General features: G+C 50.9%; 2 protein-coding genes across 2 annotated transcripts in view; one reads left to right on the forward strand and one right to left on the reverse strand.

Moving 5' to 3' along the window:
- The window catches only part of pcsk5a (proprotein convertase subtilisin/kexin type 5a), a 24,341-nt gene extending 8,032 nt beyond the window's left edge, over nucleotides 1-16,309 (forward strand). Inside the window, exons 17-38 of the mRNA XM_084686994.1 lie at nucleotides 512-702; nucleotides 1,348-1,432; nucleotides 1,912-2,024; nucleotides 2,407-2,533; nucleotides 2,991-3,106; nucleotides 3,848-3,950; nucleotides 4,766-4,902; nucleotides 5,124-5,324; nucleotides 5,583-5,651; nucleotides 5,817-5,859; nucleotides 6,271-6,413; nucleotides 6,580-6,783; nucleotides 7,219-7,302; nucleotides 10,690-10,888; nucleotides 11,053-11,267; nucleotides 11,405-11,647; nucleotides 12,155-12,394; nucleotides 12,602-12,779; nucleotides 13,548-13,765; nucleotides 14,098-14,198; nucleotides 14,345-14,564; nucleotides 15,716-16,309. Coding sequence (XP_084543120.1) covers nucleotides 512-702; nucleotides 1,348-1,432; nucleotides 1,912-2,024; nucleotides 2,407-2,533; nucleotides 2,991-3,106; nucleotides 3,848-3,950; nucleotides 4,766-4,902; nucleotides 5,124-5,324; nucleotides 5,583-5,651; nucleotides 5,817-5,859; nucleotides 6,271-6,413; nucleotides 6,580-6,783; nucleotides 7,219-7,302; nucleotides 10,690-10,888; nucleotides 11,053-11,267; nucleotides 11,405-11,647; nucleotides 12,155-12,394; nucleotides 12,602-12,779; nucleotides 13,548-13,765; nucleotides 14,098-14,198; nucleotides 14,345-14,564; nucleotides 15,716-16,194 — 3,709 coding nt within the window. The 3' untranslated portion in view covers nucleotides 16,195-16,309. The remainder of the gene's footprint in view (nucleotides 1-511; nucleotides 703-1,347; nucleotides 1,433-1,911; nucleotides 2,025-2,406; nucleotides 2,534-2,990; nucleotides 3,107-3,847; nucleotides 3,951-4,765; nucleotides 4,903-5,123; nucleotides 5,325-5,582; nucleotides 5,652-5,816; nucleotides 5,860-6,270; nucleotides 6,414-6,579; nucleotides 6,784-7,218; nucleotides 7,303-10,689; nucleotides 10,889-11,052; nucleotides 11,268-11,404; nucleotides 11,648-12,154; nucleotides 12,395-12,601; nucleotides 12,780-13,547; nucleotides 13,766-14,097; nucleotides 14,199-14,344; nucleotides 14,565-15,715) is intronic.
- Nucleotides 16,310-18,244: 1,935 nt separating this feature from the next.
- On the reverse strand, nucleotides 18,245-22,549 carry prune2 (prune homolog 2 with BCH domain). Its single transcript, XM_084687385.1, has 10 exons — nucleotides 22,495-22,549; nucleotides 22,090-22,290; nucleotides 21,252-21,428; nucleotides 21,001-21,103; nucleotides 20,697-20,828; nucleotides 20,395-20,481; nucleotides 19,997-20,095; nucleotides 19,552-19,590; nucleotides 18,748-18,795; nucleotides 18,245-18,338 (listed from the first exon to the last, which is right to left on the reverse strand). The coding sequence occupies exons 1-10, from the start codon at nucleotides 22,547-22,549 to the stop codon at nucleotides 18,305-18,307; spliced, it is 975 nt and encodes a 324-aa protein (XP_084543511.1). The 3' UTR covers nucleotides 18,245-18,304.
- Between the last annotated feature and the right edge of the window lie 3,129 nt (nucleotides 22,550-25,678).

A 25,678-nucleotide genomic window follows, 5' to 3' on the forward strand; every position in this document is an offset into this window, starting at 1 on the left:
AGTACAGTGCAGGTTCAGTTTTTAACGCATCAGAACAAAGCTGAAATCCCAAGTCACATGATCATCTTAGTCTCCAGGAGTTGAACAAGAGTATGACTCAGCAGTCTCTATATAGTAATTCTGTATAATAAGCAGGAAACAACCCGGACACTTAGTATTCACATAAATACCACTTTAGGCTATCTATAGAAGATGATCTGGGCACACAGCACTCACAACACTAATATTGGAAGGTTAATGGTTTTTCACTGGATACTGAAGTACTCTCTCTTTTCATCTCTCGCTCTCTCCCTCCCTCTCTCTCTCTCTCTCTCTCTTTTCTCTCTCTCTATCTTTCCCTCTCTCTTTCCCTCTCTCTCTCTCTCTCTCTCTCTCTCTCTCTCTCTCTCTCTCTCTCTCTCTCTCTCTCTCTCTCTCTCTCTCTCTCTCTCTCTCTCTCTCTCTCTCTCTCTCTCTCTCCCTCTCCCTTTCCCCCCCCCCCCCCTCTCTCTCTCTCTTCTTTCTCCTAAAGGACGTGTGTGTCAGCGTGCCCCGTGGGGTTCTGGGGTGACCGGCATCGTTGTAAGAAGTGCTATTCTTCCTGTGAGAGCTGCACTGGCAGTCGTAGCGACCAGTGCACTTCCTGTCGCCCCGGACACCACCTGACCGAAGGGACCAATAGCTGCACAGCTAAATGCGGAGACAACTATTACCTGGACCACGGTATGTGCTCATCGGAAAACTCGCTCCTTTCTGTGTGGAGTTGGATAACCTGGTGACTTCCTGAGGAGTTTGAGACATGTAGCTAAGGCAGTAGAACGTTGACGACAATGTTGACATTGCTAAGGTCAAAGGTCAAACTTCTGACGGGAGTCAATAACCAGTCAAAACGAACATGTTTCGATGAATGAAAGTGTCTTCTAATTGACACACATTTGTAGTTGACCCGTGGAAAAAAATATACAACCACTCAATTGAGTCTGTCAGAGGGCTCCTGAGTGGCTAGCGTGTTGACTGAACAGCAGTGCTAGCGTGTTGACTGAACAGCAGTGCTAGCGTGTTAACCAGACAGCAGTGCTAGCATGTTGACTGAACAGCAGTGCTAGCGTGTTGACCGAACAGCAGTGCTAGCGTGTTGACCGGACAGCAGTGCTAGCATGTTGACCGGACAGCAGTGCTAGCGTGTTGACCGGACAGCAGTGCTAGCGTGTTGACCGGACAGCAGTGCTAGCATGTTGACCGGACAGCAGTGCTAGCGTGTTGACCGGACAGCAGAGCGCGTGTTCGCAGGGTGTGGAGTGCACGTCGTAGTGACGAATCTGGGACGTAGTCGGTAGTGAAGGCTGGGCCCGTGTGATTTCTCCTCAGATCTGAATACCTGCCGTCGATGCAGTGACAGCTGCCTGAGGTGCACTTCAGTCAACATCTGCACGGAATGCAAACCAGGCACGAGGTGAGGCAATCGCAGCAGTTCTCCGACGGCACCGGGATGAACCTGCTCTGTAAACACAGGCCACTCCGCCGACGCCGTGCACGCTGCATGCTGATGGGGCACTTTCTCTCGCTCAGTAAACTCATCACGACTCACTGGATGCCGAGTGTGTTAATGTTGGAATCTGTGTTTTTGCCTTTGGTGTCCAGACATGAGGGAAGGTACTTGTCAAACAGAATAGTCAGGTTGGCTTTCTCTGATTGGACCTCCCTCCTGTCAATCCAATGTTGGAATCTGTGTTTTTGCCTGCGGCGGCGGTCGTCAGATAAGAGGGAGTTTGTGAGCGCATGCATACGTGGAAGTGCATGCGCGCGTGTGTGTGTGTGTGGGGGGGGGTGTCGAATGCTGAAGATCGAAACATGGGATCACGTAAGTTTTGATGAGTCATTGTCTGCCTATGTCACTGGGCCCACATATCCCCCGCCCATCCCTCCCTCCAGTCTCCAGGGTAACCGATGCCAGCAGAGCTGCGGAGCAGGAAGTTACCTTAGCGACAAGGAGGGGGAGGGAGCCTCCTGCCAGCCCTGTGACCAAGCCTGTGCCACCTGTGCAGGTAAGAGGAGGGGAGGAGAGGCCAATGTGGTGGATGGGAAGGTCTCTGCACAGCTCCAGATCCACAGACGATCAGTCGATCGCAGATGTCCTGTTGCATAACCGTTGAGGGGTTTTAGCATTCGAGGTGCGAGCATTCATAGCATCCGTGTTCACAAGGATCTGTGTGGGGGAGTCGGATGGCTGAGCGGCTAGGGAGTCGGGCTATTAATCAGGAGGTTGCTAGTTCGATTCTCGATTGTGCCAAATGACGTTGTGTCCTTGGGCAAGGCACTTCACCCTACTTGCCTCAGGGAGAATGTCCCTGTACTTACTGTAATTCGCTCTGGATAAGAGCGTCTGCCAAATGACTCGTCGTAAATCTGTGTGTGTGTGTCTCCCAGGCGGCGGTGCGGAGGCGTGTAACCAGTGTGCGGAGGGATACCTGATGGAGGAGTGGAGGTGCGTGTTCTCGTGCAGCCCGGGGTTCTACGCCACGGACGACGCCGGCGGCCCGAGGACGTGTAGGAGGTGAGCGAGCGCCGCGTGTTCCGGTGTGGGTGGTTTGTTTATCTCTCTAATGGCAGGCAGGCCGGCCCTATCCTGCACCCTGTAGAGGAGCATGTGTGTGTGTGTGTGTGTGTGTGTAATGCCAGCTTTACACACACTATTTGCCTGTTTTTACAGATCTCAGGGTGGGCTCGCTCCACATTTTTGTGCTACATGCTGATAGGCTACTAGGCAGGGGTTTGGAAAGATTTGCGTTCTGAGTGATAATGCACCAAAAGACCACACATGGAGCAGTAAAACCCACCCGCGGCCATTTTGAAAATGAACGGCGTCAAACGCAGTTGGACATAGGGATGGCATTGAAAGGTTGCGCACAGTCATCTGATCGTGTAAACCAACCATAAGTGGGTGGGTGGATTTGTGTGACGTGTTTGGCTCCAATGGTGTGTGTGTGTGTGTGTGGTGGGGGGGTATGCAGGTGTGATGCCAGCTGTCTCACCTGTGTGGGGCCAGGCAGCAGGAACTGCAGCAGCTGTGCCAGTGGACACACCCTGCAGGACGCCACATGTGTGGTCAGCCACGTGTGTGGAGACGGTCAGTCCCACCCTGTCTCCTCCTCCTCTGTCTCCTCCTCCTCTGTCTCCTCCTCCTCTGTCTCCTCCTCTGTCTCCTCCTCTGTCTCCTCCTCCTCTGTCTCCTCCTCCTCTGTCTCCTCCTCCTCTGTCTCCTCCTCCTCTGTCTCCTCCTCTGTCTCCTCCTCTGTCTCCTCCTCTGTCTCCTCCTCTGTCTCCTCCTCCTCTGTCTCCTCCTCCTCTGTCTCCTCCTCTGTCTCCTCCTCTGTCTCCTCCTCCTCTGTCTCCTCCTCCTCTGTCTCCTCCTCTGTCTCCTCCTCTGTCTCCTCCTCCTCTGTCTCCTCCTCTGTCTCCTCCTCTGTCTCCTCCTCTGTCTCCTCCTCCTCTGTCTTCTCCTCTGTCTCCTCCTCCTCTGTCTCCTCCTCTGTCTCCTCCTCTGTCTCCTCCTCCTCTGTCTCCTCCTCTGTCTCCTCCTCCTCTGTCTCCTCCTCCTCTGTCTCCTCCTCTGTCTCCTCCTCTGTCTCCTCCTCCTCTGTCTCCTCCTCTGTCTCCTCCTCCTCTGTCATCTCCTCCTCTGTCTCCTCCTCCTCTGTCTCCTCCTCCTCTGTCTCCTCCTCCTCTGTCTCCTCCTCCTCTGGCCTTCTTGGCCTTATCAGTCAGATATTACTGGGTCACTAATACACAGGGCTGTATGTATGTGTGCCAGATATGTGTATATCTATATATATATGTGTGTGTGTCTATGTGTGTGTGTGCTCCCCAGGTGAGTACCAGGACAGTCATGGGGCGTGTCACGCGTGTGAGGCAACATGTATGAAGTGTACAGGGCCGAAGAGGGAGGACTGTATCAGCTGTGAGTCCTCATGGTGAGGCCCACACACACACACACACACACACATGCAACCAAAACATAAACACACACATAAACACATTGGGTGTACACGTACACACACTCACATACAAACACCCACACACGTGCGTACACACACATATACCGGAGATCAGAGAAAATGCAGAAGGTTGCGTGCAACAGATGCCACAGCAGACAGGATGACTAACAGAGAGAGCAGTGGTCTGCTCCTCTCTCCATCTGCCTCCATCACTACTGGCTCCTCAGCTGTTTCATCCCTCTGAAGAAACAGGCTGAAAGAGTTTTCCGGCTGTTTCAGCTACTGACTTGACACGTACCTTAGCTCAGTTGGCAGGCTCATGCATTTGTTTTCCTGCAACATGAATTACCAGTATTGATTAAAATGATATGAGCTAGATATATTCTGCTTTAGAAATCTCTACTGTATGCTCTATAATGTGTTAGCCTTGCATTACAAAACCAAGGAAGAATGCAAAATGAGTGGAATGGTGTTCAGTTGAGTAGAAGTGTGTGTGTGTTTGTGTGTGTGTGTGTGTGTGTGTGTGTGTGTGTTTAAGGGGAGGGGAATGTAAGTCCAGTCTCTTGGTGATGAGGAGTCTGATGGCTTGGGGGAAGAAACTATTCCAGTCTGACCGTGAGGGCCGTGATGCTTCCATAACTTGTGTCATATTTACCAGACGTGTCCAAACAACACCACCGTGCCTGGACTCTCTAAGCACCTGTAGGTTAGGGTTAGGGCACCTTTAGGTTACCAATCGGTCTTTGTGACTGGCCCATGTTGATGTGGCTGCCATGCTCTGATTGGTCCAGGTCCCTGGACGAGGGTCGCTGTGAGGAGCAGTGTTCCCAGGGGAAGTACCAGTCTGGCGGGCAGTGCCACTTGTGTGACCACACCTGCGCCACCTGTCTGGAGAGTGGGCCTGCCAACTGCACTAGCTGTGACACAGGTGAGGGACACCTGTCAATCACACCTGTCAGTCACACCTGTCAATCACACATGTCAATCACACCTGTCAATCACACCTGTCAATAACACCCGCCAATTACTCTGTCAGCCAGACAGAGCTGAAATCTCTTTGGATTCAACCACGATCTGTCTGTGAAGTCCGTTTTTGCGTGTGCATGTGTACGTGTGTATATGTCTGTGTGTGTGTGTGTGGTTCTCCAGACAAGTTTGGAATGGACCGCTACTTGTACAGTGGTGTGTGTGTGGACACGTGTCCGGAGGCCTTCTATCACACCCAGGAGAACGCCTGTGCGCCATGCCCCGCCCACTGCACCATCTGCTCCGCCCCCTCCCGCTGCCTCCTCTGTAACTCCTCCTACTACGTCTCCAACGGCTTCTGCACCAAGCTGGAGTGTGGAGAGGGTGAGTAGGGATGGAGGGAGAGAGAGGGAGAGAGAGGGAGAGAGACAGAGAGAGAGACAGAGAGAGAGAGAGAGAGAGAGAGAGAGACACACAGGGAGAGAGAGAGAGAGACAGAGAGAGAGAGAGAGAGAGAGAGAGAGAGAGAGAGAGAGAGAGAGAGAGATGAACTGGCATCTGGAGTCTCAGCATGCTGTTAGGAGGCCCTAGAAAATGAACTTCATCTCCTTCACAGTTGTCTCCCCCCCCCCCCCCCCACAGGTGAAGTAGAGGATCCAGAGTACGACGACTGCATGGCCTGTGAGGAAGGCTGCAAGAAGTGTGTCCTCTGTAAGTACCACTGAACAGGCCCCCGCGCCGACCCCCGGTCCTAACCCTCGCCCTGCCCGTCCCTATCCATCCCCGCTCACCTGCGCCCTATTCACAGCCCTAGAACGCCTGCACCGTTCGGCTTCAGGACCGGAGGCATTAAGCTTGTTTCTGTATCCCAAACAGATAACCCAAGACACTGCCTGTCCTGCACCAACGGCTTCTACAAGTAAGGCTGAGTGCTCTCTGTCTGTAGGCCTGTCTCCAGTGGGACCTGAGCCACTTTCCCTGTTTGTCTCTCTCGCTCTCAATCTCTCTCTCTCTCTCTCTTTCTCTCTCTCTCTCTCTCTCTCTCTCTCTCTCTCTCTCTCTCTCTCTCTCTCTCTCTCTCTCTCTCTCTCTCTCTCTCTCTCTCTCTCTCTCTCTCTCTCTCTCTCTCTCTCTCTCTCTCTCTCTCTCTCTCTCTCTCCCCCGCCCTCTCGCTCTGTTTCCGAGTGCCGTGTGAGACTCTGGGCCAGAAACCGGCAACCGCCTATTCCCCACTCCTGTTGCTGTTGTCATTGTCCTGGTTGTGGGAGCGCTGCTCCCTCATTGGAGGGGGTCAGACGGGGGGGGCTCACCCTCCCCCTGCTGTCGTCAGGTTCCAGGACGGCTGCTACCAGAACTGCCCAGCCAAGACGTACCTGGTGCCCGAGGAGATGACCTGTGTGCCGTGCCACGGCAACTGTGTGAGCTGCGATGAGGACCAGTGCTACTGGTGTGAGACCGACCTCTTCTTGTCAGGTCAGAGCTGGTCGGGCAGCGGCCGAGCCGAGCGCGGGGCTCTTTTGTTCGTGGCTGTGGTCCTGTGCGTGAGTGTTGTGTGTCCTGCGTTTGTGTGTGTGCGTACGTGCGTTTTTGTGTGTACGAGCCACAGCCGTTCTTCACCCTCAAAGCTCTTTTCCTCCAGAGGGGAAGTGTGTACCAGAGTGTCCTGACGGTTTCTACGGCGATGAGGACACCCAGGACTGCGAGGAGTGTCACCCGGACTGCGCCACCTGTACCGGGCCGGACAGCGACGGCTGTCTGTCCTGCCGAGACGAGGAAAAGAGGGAGGAGGACGGAGAGTGCGTCCCCATCCTGGAGGCTTGTCCAGAGAAGACCTTCTACAGCGGTGAGAGGAACCCCGGTGGAGACACTGGGAGTACCACCGTCTCGCTACCTGCGCACCTGTGCGTGCAGTCGTTCTATGAAACGGATTTATTCCTCAGAGTGGAGGAGGTGAAGGGCAATGGCGCGGTGACACGCTTGCAATGTGCGACTTGTCCTAACGACGTTACTAATGTATCAGATTGGCATTGGGTTGAAGGTTTGACTTGCTGTTGTTTCACTCATATCGGGTGTTTGTGTTTTATTTCCAAACATATTATTTTTTTCTCTTTCATTTCACTTCAAGATACATCCAACTATACAAAGCATCCCACACGTGTAGGCTACTAATTCTCTCTCTCTCACTGTGGAGGAGAGAGGTGTTGGCGCAACGTCCAGGCTCCTCCCCCTCCTCCTCCACTTCCTGGTGCTGTGTGTCACCCTGTTGTCTTCCCTGCAGACGAGGGTGAGTGTGAGGACTGCCACGCCTCCTGCAGCTCCTGCTCTGGGGAGCACAAGAACCAGTGTGTCACCTGCGTCAAAGGTCTGTCTGACGGACGACAACTGAACTCTGCTGTACTCTACTCTGCTGTACTCTACTCTGCTGTACTCTACTCTGCTGTATTCTACTCTGCTGTACTCTACTCTGCTGTACTCTACTCTGCTGCACTCTACTCTGCTGTACTTTACTCTGCTGCACTCTACTCTGCTGTATTCTACTCTGCTGTACTCTACTCTGCTGCACTGTACTCTACTCTGCTGCACTCTACTCTGCTGTACTCTACTCTGCTGCACTCTACTCTGCTGTATTCTACTCTGCTGTACTCTACTCTGCTGCACTCTACTCTGCTGTACTCTACTCTGCTGTACTCTACTCTGCTGCACTCTACTCTGCTGCACTCTGCTGTACTCTACTCTGCTGTATTCTACTCTGCTGTACTCTACTCTGCTGCACTCTACTCTGCTGCACTCTGCTGTACTCTACTCTGCTGTACTCTACTCTGCTGCACTCTACTCTGCTGTACTCTACTCTGCTTAACTCTACTCTGCTGTACTCTATTCTGCTGCACTCTACTCTGCTGTACTCTACTCTGCTGTATTCTGCTGTACTCTACTCTGCTTAACTCTATTCTGCTGCACTCTACTCTGCTGTACTCTACTCTGCTGTACTCTACTCTGCTGTATTCTACTCTGCTGTACTCTACTCTGCTGTATTCTACTCTGCTGCACTCTACTCTGCTGTACTCTACTCTGCTGTACTCTACTCTGCTGTATTCTACTTTGCTGTACTTTACTCTGCTGTACTCTACTCTGCTGTACTCTACTCTGCTGTACTCTACTCTGCTGTATTCTACTCTGCTGTACTCTACTCTGCTGTATTCTACTCTGCTGCACTCTACTCTGCTGTACTCTACTCTGCTGTACTCTACTCTGCTGCACTCTACTCTGCTGTACTCTACTCTGCTGCACTCTGCTGCACTCTACTCTGCTTAACTCTACTCTGCTGCACTCTACTTTGCTGTACTCTACTCTGCTGTATTCTGCTGTACTCTACTCTGCTGTACTCTACTCTGCTGTACTCTACTCTGCTGCACTCTTCTTTGCTGCACTCTACTCTGCTGCACTCTACTCTGCTGTACTTTACTCTGCTGTACTCTACTCTGCTGCACTCTACTTTGCTGTACTCTACTCTGCTGTATTCTATTCTGCTGTATTCTACTCTGCTGTACTCTACTCTGCTGCACTCTACTTTGCTGTACTCTACTCTGCTGTACTCTACTCTGCTTAACTCTACTCTGCTGTACTCTATTCTGCTGCACTCTACTCTGCTGTACTCTACTCTGCTGTATTCTGCTGTACTCTACTCTGCTTAACTCTATTCTGCTGCACTCTACTCTGCTGTACTCTACTCTGCTGTACTCTACTCTGCTGTATTCTACTCTGCTGTACTCTACTCTGCTGTATTCTACTCTGCTGCACTCTACTCTGCTGTACTCTACTCTGCTGTACTCTACTCTGCTGTATTCTACTTTGCTGTACTTTACTCTGCTGTACTCTACTCTGCTGTACTCTACTCTGCTGTACTCTACTCTGCTGTATTCTACTCTGCTGTACTCTACTCTGCTGTATTCTACTCTGCTGCACTCTACTCTGCTGTACTCTACTCTGCTGTACTCTACTCTGCTGCACTCTACTCTGCTGTACTCTACTCTGCTGTATTCTACTCTGCTGTACTCTACTCTGCTGCACTCTACTCTGCTGCACTCTGCTGTACTCTACTCTGCTGTACTCTACTCTGCTGCACTCTACTCTGCTGTACTCTACTCTGCTTAACTCTACTCTGCTGTACTCTATTCTGCTGCACTCTACTCTGCTGTACTCTACTCTGCTGTATTCTGCTGTACTCTACTCTGCTTAACTCTATTCTGCTGCACTCTACTCTGCTGTACTCTACTCTGCTGTACTCTACTCTGCTGTATTCTACTCTGCTGTACTCTACTCTGCTGTATTCTACTCTGCTGCACTCTACTCTGCTGTACTCTACTCTGCTGTACTCTACTCTGCTGTATTCTACTTTGCTGTACTTTACTCTGCTGTACTCTACTCTGCTGTACTCTACTCTGCTGTACTCTACTCTGCTGTATTCTACTCTGCTGTACTCTACTCTGCTGTATTCTACTCTGCTGCACTCTACTCTGCTGTACTCTACTCTGCTGTACTCTACTCTGCTGCACTCTACTCTGCTGTACTCTACTCTGCTGCACTCTGCTGCACTCTACTCTGCTTAACTCTACTCTGCTGCACTCTACTTTGCTGTACTCTACTCTGCTGTATTCTGCTGTACTCTACTCTGCTGTACTCTACTCTGCTGTACTCTACTCTGCTGCACTCTTCTTTGCTGCACTCTACTCTGCTGCACTCTACTCTGCTGTACTTTACTCTGCTGTACTCTACTCTGCTGCACTCTACTTTGCTGTACTCTACTCTGCTGTATTCTATTCTGCTGTATTCTACTCTGCTGTACTCTACTCTGCTGCACTCTACTTTGCTGTACTCTACTCTGCTGTACTCTACTCTGCTTAACTCTACTCTGCTGTACTCTATTCTGCTGCACTCTACTCTGCTGTACTCTACTCTGCTGTATTCTGCTGTACTCTACTCTGCTTAACTCTATTCTGCTGCACTCTACTCTGCTGTACTCTACTCTGCTGTACTCTACTCTGCTGTATTCTACTCTGCTGTACTCTACTCTGCTGTATTCTACTCTGCTGCACTCTACTCTGCTGTACTCTACTCTGCTGTACTCTACTCTGCTGTATTCTACTTTGCTGTACTTTACTCTGCTGTACTCTACTCTGCTGTACTCTACTCTGCTGTACTCTACTCTGCTGTATTCTACTCTGCTGTACTCTACTCTGCTGTATTCTACTCTGCTGCACTCTACTCTGCTGTACTCTACTCTGCTGTACTCTACTCTGCTGCACTCTACTCTGCTGTACTCTACTCTGCTGCACTCTGCTGCACTCTACTCTGCTTAACTCTACTCTGCTGCACTCTACTTTGCTGTACTCTACTCTGCTGTATTCTGCTGTACTCTACTCTGCTGTACTCTACTCTGCTGTACTCTACTCTGCTGCACTCTACTTTGCTGCACTCTACTCTGCTGCACTCTACTCTGCTGTACTTTACTCTGCTGTACTCTACTCTGCTGCACTCTACTTTGCTGTACTCTACTCTGCTGTATTCTACTCTGCTGTATTCTACTCTGCTGTACTCTACTCTGCTGCACTCTACTTTGCTGCACTCTACTCTGCTGTACTCTACTCTGCTGTACTCTACGGTGCTCAGCTCAACTCTACTGTACTATACACTGTTCTGCTCTGCTATGCATTGTCCTCCTATAAAGCCCCCCCCCCCCCCCCTCCGCCAGGGCGCTTCCTGACGGCAGAGAGGACATGTGTGTCCAGGTGTCCGGCCGGCCACTTCAGCAACCGGACCAGCGGTGTGTGTGAGGCGTGCTCACCGGGCTGCGCTTCGTGTGCGGGCGCCCAGCGCTGCACGCGCTGTCAGGCCGCACGCAAGACCCCCTTCTACCTGCAGGACGGAGTCTGTGTCCACCAGTGCCTGAGGTCAGGCCCCACATCTTCAAACTGTTGTAGAATCCCAGAATTCCGTTCCAAAAAGACTCTTTGGAAACTAAGCACCACTGTCTGCTTGTGTGTGTGCGTGTGTTTCTGTGTTTGTGTTTCTCTGTGTGTGTGTGTGTGTGTGGGGGGGGTGTCTGTATATCCAGGGGTTATCCTGTAGGCCAGGTGTGTCACAGCTGTGTGCCAGGCTGTGGCTCCTGTGAGCAGAACGCCACCCACTGTGTGAGCTGTGACGCCCCCCTGGTCCTGCACCAACACCAGTGTGTGGAGTCCTGCCCCCCCGGACACTCCCTCAGGGAGGGGGCGTGTCAACACTGCCCCCTGTCCTGCCTGCACTGTGACACACAGGGCCAGTGCACAGGTAGGAGCACACACACACACACACACACACACATAGACACACCCAGACAAAGACACACATGTGTAAAGGTGAGATTCATAGATGATATTAACCCCTCTACCCGACCCACCCACCCACACACACACACACACACACAGATTGTGAGGAGTACCACCTTCTCCAGGAGGGGCGCTGCGTGGCAGACTGCCCCGAGGGCTTCTTCGAGGACTCGGAGCGGCGGGCGTGCGGGCGTTGTCACCCCGACTGCCAGCTGTGTGACGGGCCGCGCTCCGACGACTGCGACGCCTGCGCTGACCCGGCCGCCACGCTGCTCAACGGGGCGTGTCTCTCCCGCTGCCCCTCCCACACCTACAGGAACGGGCGGACCGGGGAGTGCGAAGGTGGGTCAGTGCGAAGATCGACACATGGGTCGGGGGGGAATCCATTTCTCCATTTATTTGTGAACACTACATTCATGACACAACGGTAAATAATAAATGAGGTTGAAGTCATTACATCGTACAATAGTCATCATCACACGGCGATCGCATATTCATCCTTAATGCTTGGTTTCATGTGCGTGACCGTGTATACGTGTGTCCCCAGTCGTTGCGCTGGCTGTAACTAAGAATGAAAATAAATTAACAGTCTGATTGATTCCTTTTGCATGGCTGCATTCAGAGGGTTACCGGGCCGTGGTCATGAATGAATCATTGCTTCATTATTTACATGAATCATTGATGCTTGATTCCTTGGGGGTTCTCAGTGAAGGATGCACGTTGGTAATTAGGAACTGTGTATCAAGTTCCAGACCCTCCTCGGTTTGTGATTGGTTGTGAGCTCTCCTCTCCCCCCTCTGGGACAGGCTGTGATTGGTTGTGAGCTCTCCTCTCCCCCCTCTGGGCCAGGCTGTGGTGGGACGTGCCTTACCTGCTCGGGGCCCGGCCTGGACGCCTGCCTGAGCTGCAAGGAGGGTTTGAAGCTGGACACACAGGGCCACTGTGCCCCCCTCACCTCCCACTGCCCCCCACACCACTACCAGGACCAGCCCTCCACGGACTGTCACCCCTGCCACAAGCACTGCCACCAGTGCTATGGACCTGGAAAGACCCACTGTTTCAACTGCAACCAGAACCACTACCTGCTCAGTGAGTGGACCAGGGCTGGGACTGTGTTGGGGTTAGGATGAGACTAGGGTGGGAATAGACTGGGGCTGGACTGGGATTAGCTTGTGGCTGTGTGTATGCTCATGTGTGTTTGTGTGTGTGTGTGTGTGTGTGTGTGCGTGTGCGTGTGCGTGTGCGTGTGCGTGTGTGTGTGTGTGTGCGTGTGTGTGTGTGTGTGTGCCTGCGCAGATGAGACCTGCCTGGACAAGTGCCCGGTGGGCTACTTCCAGGAGGAGGAGGGACTGAGGTGTGAAGCCTGCCACCCCTCCTGCCAGTCCTGTGTGGGTAAACACAGCCACGAGTGCCTCCACTGCCAGCCTGAGCTGTACCGGGACAGCAAGGACTGTGTAGACACCTGCCAGCCCAGGTACCCCCCACCCCACTCCACCTCACTCCACCCACACCTCCATGCTCCCTCCCTCCCACCCCCCCACCCTCGTCACCCTCCAGCCACCCTACCTCATCCATCATGCCCCCCCCCTCCTCCCCCTTTTTACATCCGGGGCTGCATTACCTCATCTCAGATGACCTGACAACAGCTTGAGCCAATCACATTTGTACAAATATCAAGTTGTCCTTTTTCTGTGGGAAACTGTGGTTGTTTCACTGGCTGCATGACTTCGATGCCCTGGTGTGTCATGTATAACAGGCTTTTCCACAAGAGAATGTAATTCTCAAATGTTTTAGGTTTTTATCCTAGTCTAACCTGGCATCTGTGTTTGGTCAAGAGGCCCGTTGACCTATAAGGACACAAGGGCCATTGTGTCACTAGAGAGTAGCTGACGTAGCACACCCAGTTTGGCTTGAGATTTACAGCGCCCTTTATGAGCCCTGTAAACGCAGATGGTCCTGTTTGATGGGGAGAGTTAAGCTAATGTGCCGTTAAATTGGTGCTCGTTTAAATATCCCTGAGAGAATGCAAAAAAGGACACGAGTAGTCACAAAGGATATTTAGTGCCTCAACATACCTCCACACACAGTCTCCCACACACACTTCTCACCATCTTCCACAAATCCATTTTTCCACATTCTCACATTACCCATCACCCCCCCCCCCCCCCGACACATACACACTTCTCACTCCACACACCGCAGACACAAATGATGACAGCTCTCCCCCCCCGTCTGACCCCAGTTACTATGGTAACACGGCCTCGAGGACGTGCGAGAGGTGTGACCCGAGCTGCAGCGAGTGTTTTGGGGGCGGGGCCGGCGAGTGCCTGAGCTGTGCTCATAGGCTGCTGTACCTGAGGAAGGAGGGGCGATGTCTGTCCACCTGCCCCCAGGGACACTACAGGGACAGCCAGCACCTGACCTGCGAACCCTGTCACCCCAGCTGTAGGAGCTGCTCTGGTAGGTGGGACACACACACACACATAAATACACACATATACACACACTGACATAGACACAAAAATACACACATATACACACACTGACATAGACACATAAATACACACATATACACACACTGACATAGACACACACGTGTACATATACTGAGGCAGACACACACTAACACAGACACAAGTACACACGTGAGTGCAGCCGAATACACATACACACACTCATGATGACACACACACACAACTCCTCAACATAGACAAAATGAATCATCCCTTTGTTGAACTCATTACTTCTTGGGATCCTGGAGATATTGTTATGTTCCTATGGTGGTTCTCCAGGTGTGGACCCCCAGGTGTGTGAGTCATGTGCCCCAGGATACAGCCTCTCTGATGGGCTGTGTGAGTCCCAGTGCAGCCTGGGAGAGTACTCCGTCGTCCAGGTGACCACCACTGATGACCTGAAGGCGTAACCTTATTGTCACTGATCCAGAGAGGCCAGGCTGACACCTTCACCCCTTCTGGTCCTGCTCCTACCCTCTGCACCCCCAACCACTCCCCCACACACCCCCTCCCACCCCCCTTACAGGGAGAGGGTCATAGCTGCGAGGACTGCCACAGCTCCTGTCTGGAGTGCAGAGGGCCGGGCCTCTTCAACTGCACCATGTGTCCCTCCCAGGCCATCCTGGCCTCTGGGGGGCGCTGTCTGCTCTGCTGCGGGAAGGACGGCCCCACAGAGGAGGTGGAGGAGGGGGAGGGGGAGGGAGCGCTAGCAGAGCAGGAGTGCTGTAACTGCACTGAGACCAGAGGTAAGACGGAAGAGGAGAAACAAGTGGTTGGACCAGGAGGTTTACATGAACTCCTATGGAAGTGTGGTTTCAGATACACAAATATGAGATTGAGAATATAAGAGCTAGGTAGCTAGTGGTGGATTTAGAGTTACAATCTATGGACAGGACTGACCCTAACGGAGTGAACTAGAATGCTTTCGATGAGCTTGGCGATCTTGATGACCGTAGAAGCTTTGGGGGAGCTGTCACATAATGACTCTCACCATAAAGATTCTGGTCTTTGGGTCTTGTCACTGACACCTAAACCAGGTCCATGATTTTGAGTGCGATCGAGTTTCTCTACTGGAAGCTATGAAATGGGTTGACGGAGCGTGGACACTTGTAAAGAATTTGAAAATGAGGACATCGGCAAAGCATCCAGAATCTTCTCCCGGTGTAGGAAAACTGACGAGCCCGTCTTCATATCTGGATCCAAGCTGAAGATCTGGAGCGAGATCAAGTCCATTAGAAGTGTGACCCATAAAAACATGCTCCAGATGCAGGCTATTTGTAACTGCTCAGAGACAGAGACAATGCTCATGCTATGAAGTCATGCTGGTGTGCTGCTTGGAACTAGCACCATGCATCCAATAAGCTTTTATCACCACAGGTTGCTTTTATGTCAGGCTGAACCTAGATTGGAAATAGGGAGCTGTTGCATGAGTTAGAGGCCTCATTTGTCAGGCCTGGTTTGCAAAGTCAAGCTTGTCTAGAGGGCCTGGTATCTGGTGTGTCTGGCTTTCTGGGTTAGGGTTAGTCTGTCTGCCTGATTGCCTGTCTGCCTGATTGCCTGTCGATCTGTCTGGCTGTATGTCTGTCTGAGTTAATTGCCTGTCTGTCTGTATGTCTGACTTAGGGTTAGTGTGATTGGCTGACTGTGTGTCTGCCTGTCTGTCTGTATGTCTGAGTTAGGGTTAGTGTGATTGGCTGACTGTGTGTCTGCCTGTCTGTCTGTATGTCTGAGTTAGGGTTAGTGTGATTGGCTGACTGTGTGTCTGCCTGTCTGTCTGTATGTCTGAGTTAGGGTTAGTGTGATTGGCTGATTGTGTGTCTGCCTGTCTGTCTGTATGTCTGAGTTAGGGTTAGTGTGATTGGCTGATTGTGCGTCTGCCTGTCTGTCTGTCTCGCAGGGGAGTGTGTCCTCAGCACCAACTTTGCCTTCCGAAACGAGGAAGAGATGGAGTCGACGGGCAACCTGGCGCTCTTCATCACCACCTCCATCCTCCTCCTCCTCGGCCTCGCCGCCGTCGCCCTCCTCGTCCGGCGCTCCCGCTCCAAGAGCCCCGCCCCCGACATCGCCCCCCGCGGCTACGAGAAGCTGGGTTCCGGCGGCTACGGCGGGGGAGGGGCGTCCGGGCGGCCGGGCGGCGGCCTGGGCTCCTCCTACGGGGGCCACTCCAGCGCCGGGAACTTTGGCGAGTCTCAGCTGGCGGGCCTGGGCGAGCGGGGGAAGGGCGGGGCGAAGGACGAGGACGACGACGACGAGGATGAGGACATTGTGTACATGGGCCAGGACGGGACAGTGTACCGCAAGTTCCGCTACGGAGGGATCGGGGACGACCAGGAGGACGAGCTGGAGTACGACGACGAGAGCTACACCTTCCGGTGAGCGGCGGAAACCCCCTCCGTCAGGGGCCCTGGCGCTCTTCTCCTCTGTCTCTCTCTCTCTCTCTCTCTCTCTCTCTCTCTCTCTCTCTCTCTCTCTCTCTCTCTCTCTCTCTCTCTCTCTCTCTCTCTGCTTTGAAGGTTCGGCCCCTCCCTCTGTCCATCCGCCTCTTGTCACTGGCTCAACGTTGTTTGTTTCCTCGCTGTGTTCTCTTCTGTCTCTCACACAGGCTTTCTCTCTCCGCCTCCCACTTTCTCTCTACCTCTCTCTTTCTCTCTACCTCACGTTCTCTTTACCTCACTCTCTCTCGCTACCTCACTCTCTCTACCTCACTCTCTCTCTCTCTCGCTCTCTCTCTACCTCTCTCTCTCTCTCTCTCTCTCTCTCTGTTTCATCCCCGGGGACATCATCCTACTTATTTATTGTCCTTTGAATTTCAGTTACAGAAAACATGGCGTGACAAGCTACTAACACTGTATAGCTCCATTCTAGAAATATCATTCAGTCACAAGATGATGTATGTTGCGGGGAGAGTAATTTCACAGCTACATTCAGAGACAGCTTCTTCCTCCAACGCTCTCATTCATTGTGATTTTTTACGGGCATTTTAGGTTTCTTTGGTGTGACTTGGTCCAAGCCCCTCTGTACTGCACTGTGTAACCCGCCTTTGTAATTGTTGTGTTGTTGACGTTGAACATTTTAAATCACAGTTATCGCTTGTCACTTGCCTTCCAGTAGTTGACCTCCATTTTGTTAGTTTTCAATTGAACTTGGATTGAAAATATGTTTGTGTTGAAATTCCAATAAAGTTTAAGAACAGAGCAATGTTCTGCAGGGCAATGGTAACTGACATTATATTTATTAATCCGTAACAATTAAGCCAAGGAAAGCAACTGGTACCTCTACAAGATTAAAAACACTGTAAAGTCCAGAGTTAATTGTTTATTGATTACTACATAGTTAAATTTTTCCATTGCACGTTACACACACTGTTGTAGAGTTTCCTGGGCCACCTGATATTCATTAAGGAACATGCACACACACACACACACACACACAAAGATACATATGCAACTGCTCATCCACAATAACAAACACACACACACATATACAAACACACAAAATCGCAAATACTCCCAGTGACACATGCACACATGCCCACACTGACACACACACAGATGTCGATATTGTGCTTTACGGAGACCTATCTATATCTCTCACTCCCTCTGAGGTCATTTCCTGTTGACGCAGGAAGAAGAAGAAGAAGAAGAAACAATAGACGAAGACCGTATACACGTTCCGGAAGAGTCTGACGGCAACGCAGACTGACAGAACACACACTGGCAGCGCGGGCGTTGGAAAGGACATGCGCTCAAAATGTACTGACAGCTCGATTTCACACACAATCACTTCGCCAACGTCACGCTGAGTCAGAGCAGACAAACCCATCTAGTCCACCTTCACTCCCTCCTCTAAACGCTAAGCAAGAAACTGGATTGATGAGACGCATTTGTTTGTCGTTTCCCCAAGAGGGCGGGGGGGTTTCTTCCTGTCACAGTCAGCAGATCTTATTCTGACCCGGTTGCCACGGTTACAACTATCCCCATCTCTCGGAACATCCCGTCATAGCTTAACAGACACTATAAAGGGGTAATAATAAAACGTTATTGCTCTGTGCTCATCGTGCATGTCGGCATCAATGACGTGACTTATACGCTAAAAGGGGATTCGTGTGCAGTGTCTCTCCTCCTGATGTGAACTTGGGCGGGAGAACAGAGTCAGAGGATGGACATGTACTCTTGTATATACAGTCTACATGGTTTGTGAAGTGCCGTGGTATAGACAGTAGATGATTCAGAGCTTGTACAGCCTCAATGCTAACAGGAACCCTAAGGCGCGTTTTCATATTCCATGAAATTCATATTCTACTCGACGCAGGACTGACACACACACTCAAACGCAGAACACGATTAGTAACATGCCCTATGTCTTGTCCAGCTCATGAGAGGAGATGGAGGAGTGATGTAGGTGGAGGTGGAGGAGGTGGAGGAGTTGGAGGTGGAGCAGGTGGAGGTGGAGGAGGTGGTTCTGCTGCCTCAGAAGAGCTGCCGTCTCAGGTGGAGCTGCTGCCACTGCCTTTGTCAGGTCTGGAAGAGAGAGAGGGAGAGAGAGATCGAACAAGGTTAGGGTATTGGAGAGAAAACCAAGGTTCATGTTGAGGGTTCGTTTGGCTTTACATGGATAGTTTAGCTAGACTAGACTGAACTGTACTATATTTTCATATGTTCGCGCGTGTTTCTGTGGATTTATTTTTGTCACCACACTGATGTTTAGATGTCCTGCCAGGAAGACAAGTGGATATGATATTCCAGTTTTTTGGAGAGTATTTCCATGTCTTCTCTCAGAGTTTAGCTTGGTTATTAGTGCTAATCTGTGGACAAGTGTAAAGCCCTTTGTGACCATGCTTGTGAAGAAAAAAAAATGATAAACTAAGTTTGATTTGCCCTGTCAAGGAGTACTTTCAACAATTGTATTAGGCACTCTGAGATGTCTTACTCTGGTCTGGCTTGGGCTGGCTCCGGGCCCTGGAGAAAGCTGTTCATTCTAGAGAGAGAGGGAGAAAGAGACAGAGAGAGACAGAGAGAGAGAGAGAGAGAGAGAGAGAGAGAGAGAGAGAGAGAGAGAGAGAGGAAGGAAAAAGAGAAAGAAATTAGGAGAGGGGGAGTTAGAGACATATTATATGGATTGTAACAGCCACGTTTGTTGTTTGTCTCCTTATTCACTACTTGTCCCCCTTTTTCTCTTTCATTCACTAAGTAAGTGAGGTAAGTCAATGACATTGAACAGTTTTGTATCGTATATTTCTGTTCAGTGGAGCACATGTAATATAATCTGTGATTTGTGTATGCCATCACGTTCACAAGGATGTAAAGAACATCTAGAAAGATCCACAGTAACCTCTAATTGGCCCTTCTGCTCTACATCTTCCAGCACAATTCACCACGAGTGGCTTAGCTCTAGATATCTCGTCGCTCCAAAGAATGGAAGCAAGAATACGGGTGAAAGGAGATAATGAGGAAGATGGCGGACGCATCTCTTCATCCCGCAGCCCTCCATTCCTTAATAGAACCGAGCAGAATCAGACCCAGTCAACTAGACCCCTGTGATCTCCCAGAGGGCTCTGGAATGATGGCGAGGCTGAGGAGGCTGGGAGGAAGAGACGGAAGTAGAGGCAAGGAATGGGGGCGGGGGGGGGGGGGTGAGGGGGGAAAGTAGGGAATAAGGTGTGTGAAGAGGGCTTGTTGGTGCTGATTGAGTAATGGGGGAGTGGGGCGTTAGAAAGATCCTTCTGGTGCTTACTTTGAGTGCTCTGCAGCTTCCTTCAGCTCCTCGTCGACTCTGAGTGGAAGGGGGGGAGGGTGATGAGACAAATTGAATGTCTTTTCACAGGCAAAGCACAATGAGAAGGAAAGGAGCTGGAAAGATAAAAAGAAGAGAGGAGAGGAGAGGAGAGGAGAGGGGAGGGGAGGAGAGGAGAGGAGAGGAGAGGAGAGGAGAGGAGAGGAGAGGAGAGGAGAGGAGAGGAGAGGAGAGGAGAGGAGAGGAGAGGAGAGGAGAGGAGAGGAGAGGAGAGGAGAGGAGAGGAGAGGAGAGGAGAGGAGAGGAGAGGAGAGGAGAGGAGAGGAGAGGAGAGGAGAGGAGAGGAGAGGAGAGGAGAGGAGAGGAGAGGAGAGGAGGTTGAGGGGGATTACGGGGCAAGAGAGTTGGTGGGGTGGAGGAGGGACGGAGGCAGAACAAGGCCCACCTAATGATGCACTCTGGGATGTGGACGTATTCCATGGGGATGAGCTCCTGCAGCTCTGCCAGGCTGTTCACATACTTTATCTTGTTGCTGAACTTTGTGCTGCAACATAATACACACACAAGCACACACGCATCCTTATGTCTGACCTCAAAGCTAGAAGGACGGCACACTCGCACCGCAGTGCAACAATCAAAGTTGTTCCTTGGCAGAGCTGTGTTTCCCTGTTCCCAACATCAAACACGCTTGGAAATGTGTTGTTGTCTAAACCCAGCCATGGAAACATGCTTAAAATAAACATTAAAAGGCATTTTAAATGGTGTCATGCTTGCGTTTGTGCGTGCCTGTATGTGTGTCTGTGTGTGTGTGTGTGTGTGTGTGTGTGCGTGTGTGTGTGATACCTGATGAAGGGTCTGGTGACAGCCAAGATGGTCCTGATGAACCAGGATGGGTGGACAATGATGAATGACTTCAGATTCTTCCGGAGTCTGAATGAGACGTGAAACAGACGCGTGTTAAGGGGGCGTAGATCCAGCATGTCTCGCCCTGTACATACTCGTTTATGTAGCTACTCAAACAAAACCTATTCACTCGCCACATTATGCATGTTTCATTTCATTGACACACAATATTGAACGGTGAACCGTCAATCAATCAGTGTCTCAATGAATCAATCAGCCAATCATGATGAAGTAAGAACCACCTCCTGTCAATCATCTGGTAGCACTTCTTCAGCCAACCCAGGCCAGGCATCCTGCGGTGGGGCGTGGCTCCATTCAGATAGACAATCATGTAGTCCTCTGCCACCATCAGCTCCAGGGTGCTGATAACAAACCTGCAGATGGGGGGGGGGGGGGCAACAGAGAGACAAGCACATCATATGTGAGCTTTAAAAACGTATAAAAAGGCATGCCCCCCCCCTCCCCTATGCCTTTTTATACGTTCCACTCTCAGGCTCCGCTCTCAGAATCCAATGAAAATTGCTTTGGGAAATAGTCGTGACGCACAGAAAGAGGTTCTCCATGATTTCGTGGTAGTCTTCTCGGTCGCTGTCGGGCAGGAAACACGCCGCAAACACGATAATGGCGTTGACCCCGTTTCCATAGTAGCCTAGTGGTACAGAAAAAGTAAACACTCTTGTTCCATGATGAGGCCTCTATTCATGTTACTGTAAAAGACAAGTAGCTATGTTGTTTCCTCTCCCCCCCCCCCCCCCCCCCGCCCCCTCCCTGACCCCACCCCCCTCCTCTTCTCCTACCTCCGTGGGAGATGACTTTCTGGTAGGGCTCGATGCTCTTCATGTTGATGCGGTGTTCCTGCTCTCCGATGACCACCGACCTCCACAGCCGGCCATCCTGCCGCTCCTCCTCAGAACTGCACGTCGGGATTGGTTCAACCGGCTCCCGTGCTGCGCTACGATTGGCCGGAGGTGGTTCTAGTTTTTGGACATCGACAAATCACAACAAAGTCTTGTTGACTGTGTTCAATTCACAGATAAAGAAAGTCAGAGAATGATCTTCTTACATTTTGGAAAAGTATCATGATACACTCATACGTTTCTTTAACAGTCCATCCACCATCTAAAGGCTTGAATAACAGACTGAATAATACAGAGATATGGATGTACTTTAAAGTGTAAGTGTATTTAAAAAGAGAGTATGAAAAGTTCCTTTCTATTATTTAAAGATGCTATTTCACAATATTAAAATCCTCAATCTTAAATACTTGTGTGCCTTTCCTGCTGCACAGAATGTACATTACAAGTTATAAACCTGTCAGATAGTCAAGTTACCAGTACTTGTGATACAACATAAAAACTTGAAAAAGTCTGTTCATGTACTGTATGTGTATACAGTCCATCTATGAGTCAGCATATCTTTAGACCTTCCCTCTCAATCCTTGTATTTGTCGGTAAATCTCTAGACCTACCCTCCCAGTCTATCTACACATCAGTATCTCTACACCCACATTCCCAGTCCTTCAATTGGTCAGTACATTTCTAGACCCTCCTTTCCAATCAGTTTATTGGTCAATAAATCTCTACACCCACCCACCCACCTCAGTCTATCTATTGATCATTAAATATGTAGACTTACCCTCCCAGTCCATTTCATGGTCTGTGTAGTCCAGGTAATCTCCCTCTTCGGGTGTGTCCAGGTCGTCAACGTTAATGTCCAGGTCGTCGGGCGTCTCAAGGGCGTCATCTTCGCTCTGGTCCAATGAGAGACTGATACGGGGGGCGGAGAGCTTCTTCCTCTGGTAGGGGCCGCCCTGCAGGGGCAGTGAGGCGGGAGGGGCTTGGAGGAGGAGGTGGGCGGGAGGGGGACACGTATTCATGTTCAAGGAATATTTCTCTCACTCTCATAAAAACACAAACACACTCAAAGTCAATTTGTCTCACTTTGTAGTCATCTCTTTCATTCTGTCTCGCTCTCTCCCACACACACTCACATATACATTTGGCCAGTGACTCTCTCTCTCCCTCTCTCTCCCAGTCTTACCAGGTCTGCCCTCTGCTCCCTCGGAGCTCATCTTACTCTGAGGCACCAGGTCCATTCCCTCATCGCCCAGGGGTACCTGGAAGCACAGGGACCGCGAGAGAGAGAGAGAGAGAGAGGCCGGGGGAAGGGGGAGAGCGAGCGTGAAGAATTGCAGAAAATCCTCCGATCAGTTGTCGGATCAACATAAGTAAGTATTCATTCAATTAGAAAGTAGTGTGAGCTCGGGTCTGAACCTACACGCACACATTTACACAGTCAGACGCACCCAGGGTGGAGTCTACAGACAGAAGAAACCTGTCCCTCAGTAACAGCCTCAGTGTGTTCTGTATGTGTCTACACACACACACACACACACAATGAACCCAGTCATATAGTGCTCTAATCCCAAACAAAGTAAAAGACACCCACTCACCCTCACACAAACATTGTCTAAGAGGATTGTTTTGAATCATCTGAATCATCTGGCCATAAGAGCCGGCGGGCAGATTTCAGGGGGGGAGAGGACGGGAGGAGGGGGAGTGAGACAGTCAGAAAGGGAAGGAGGGGAGGGGAGGGGAGGGGAGGGGAGGGGAGGGGAGGGGAGGGGAGGGGAGGGGAGGGGAGGGGAGGAGAGGAGAGGAGAGGAGAGGAGAGGAGAGGAGAGGAGAGGAGAGGAGAGGAGAGGAGAGGAGAGGAGAGGAGAGGAGAGGAGAGGGAGAGAGTCGAAAAGGGAGGGAGAAAGAGACACGGCTGAGAGATGGAGGGAAACAAGATGTAGTGGAGGAGGGGATGGGACGGGAAGGAGGGCGGGGAGAATGGAGGGAGGGGGAAAGAGAGGGGGGTGTAGGTGAAAGGTCAACGGATGTCTCCTCTTCGGCTGTGCATAATCCATACTCATTGGAGAGGGTGAGGGCTGGGGGGCGGGGCTGTGGGGCTGTGGAAGCACGGAGCTGAAGAGAAGCAGAGAGGAGAGACGTGCAGAGGGTTGCACTGAGAGGAGCGTGGATAAAGCGGCAGAAGAGAGGAAAGGATGGGAGCGGAGAGATGCCCGGCAGACAGGATAAGAGAGGAGGGAGGGAGGGAGGGGCTCTTACATCAGCAGCTCTTTCTCCTCCCTGCCTTCCTGGGCTGCTGATGCAAATGTCTGCACGCTCACCAGAGCACAAGACGAGAGAGGGGATGGATAGGAAGGGAGAGAGGGGGGGGGGGGGGGAGTCCAGGCATCCATGCAAATACAGCCACCGTCACGTGCACTCACACCAAACACAGCTTCCTGCACCTCTCGCTCAGATGCAACAGACAGGGAGAGAACGCAATCGGATTGCATTAACAAACGTGTCCGAAAATTGCTGATTAGAATTGCTGATTCGGTTGTAAACTGGGACAGATTTCAAATGCTGATTCTCACAAGCCGACACACATGGGCGCGCGCACACACACACACACACACACACACGGACTGATTTTAACAAGATCAGCATCAGCTGTTCTCTACATTCATGGAGGATACTGATCCGCCCCTCCAACACACACACACAGACACACATATACATGCACATACATATATGCACACAGCAAGGGACCACAGTCTGCTGATGACAGCACTCCCCACACCCCCCTTCCCCCCTCCCCCCCCTGTTCTCCCTCTCTCTTCCTGTTTCCCAGCTCCAGATAAATACATACAGAACAGCCCTCTCTCCTCTCCTCCCTTTTAATCTCTTCAGCATCAAAGCCATCCCAAACTCACCACAGCTGGGGCACAGGATTCTCTGTCCCTGTATTTCTCAGAGCATTGATGTGTGCAAACTCCCCTGTCTGTGTTTCCTCACCGCTCCTCAGCAGAGATGCTCAGCTTACTAACAGCTCTCAGCTTCCACCATTTTGTGTCACATGACCGAGGCTGCCACCAAATAAGGGCAATCACCTGCTTCCTTCCCTCCCGCTCCCTCAGCTTTACGCAGCAGCTGCCTCATTGTGTGTGTGTGTGTGTGTGTGTGTGTGTGTGTGTGTGTGTGTGTGTGTGTGTGTGTGTGTGCGTGAGAAAGAGAGATTGATGGAGAGAGAGAGAAAGATAGAAAGCCTTACTATAGAGCTGGGAGGTTGTATTATTCCTGAGGGTTTAAAATAGACACTGAGTAGAAAGCAACCTGACAAGAACACCAGTTTGAGAGCATCCACCCTAACCTACATCGACAATACTGAATATCAGTAACCCTGCAATACAAATTATTATTGTATTTATTATTATTAATACTATCATTATTACTGTTGTTGTTGTCATAGGTTGATACAACAGAGGATACAAGGCACAAACTGTATGAAAATGCATGCAACACTAAGAATATTTTAGAATAATTTATTCTAGCTCAGAAAATATTGAAGATTAAGCATTAGAAAGAAGATCATTGGGCAAGTTTGCTCTGTGACTGTTGCTCTCTATCTGAAGTCGGCTCTCAGTGTAACAGCGTTGTAGATAAGAGTTTCTACCCTGAAGATACTACATTCCAGATCGCAAACAGGAAGCCCAAGTTAGCAGAACTCGACATGATAATGGACATGCCGACTTGTTCCTGCAGGGATGCAGCACCAACAGCTCTTAGTCATTCAAACATCCCTTTCTATCGAGGTGTAGTCACCAATTGTTTAATCACCATGTCACTCTCTGTTTGCTTATTCACTCACCTCCAGTCCAGCTCAGTCTCACCACTCAGACCGGACGTGAGGGAGGAAGCGGGTGACCTCACACAGGGTGGCCTGTGCGGTACAAAGGTCGTTGCTACGATGTCTGGCCACGCCTGAGTTGAGCTCACCCTCGCTGCGATGTTAATCAGCTCTGTACGGCTCTCACGTTGCAGTGTTCTTCCTAGACTTAATACAGCGTAGCAACAATGTCCTACTTCACGGAGACACTATCGACAGGCCACCTCTCTGTTTTAAGAATGTATGAACTGTTTATAACAGCACTTAGACCGGTTTATTGTTTCCTGGATGTCATACGAAGAGGTTGATTGTGTCAGTCTATGAGTCACCCTGCCTAGGATTGAAAAGCACAAATATCCCCCCTGCACTCACCAAGCAAACCCCTCCACCACTGGGAGAGCCCACTGACGCTTCAGCTGTCCTATGATGCTGAGGGAGAAAGAAGCCGTACGATAACAGTACTAACCAAACTACGTTTAGCAATCTCATATTTCATCTCTCCCTC

This window comes from Hypomesus nipponensis, chromosome 22 (genome assembly GCF_054491055.1).
Source record: "Hypomesus nipponensis isolate SF chromosome 22, ASM5449105v1, whole genome shotgun sequence".
Classification (NCBI taxonomy): domain Eukaryota; kingdom Metazoa; phylum Chordata; class Actinopteri; order Osmeriformes; family Osmeridae; genus Hypomesus; species Hypomesus nipponensis.

Bases quoted from the DNA above. Each gene is read 5' to 3' on its own strand.
- prune2 (XM_084687385.1), bottom strand. From the start codon at position 22,549: ATGGACCTGGTGCCTCAGAGTAAGATGAGCTCCGAGGGAGCAGAGGGC. The intron at 20,829-21,000 runs GTGCGTCACGAC...CCCCATCTGCAG, and splicing joins ATCATGGAGAACCTCTTTCT to GTTTGTTATCAGCACCCTGG. The intron at 20,482-20,696 runs GTGGTTCTTACT...CGTCTCATTCAG, and splicing joins TACCAGATGATTGACAGGAG to ACTCCGGAAGAATCTGAAGT.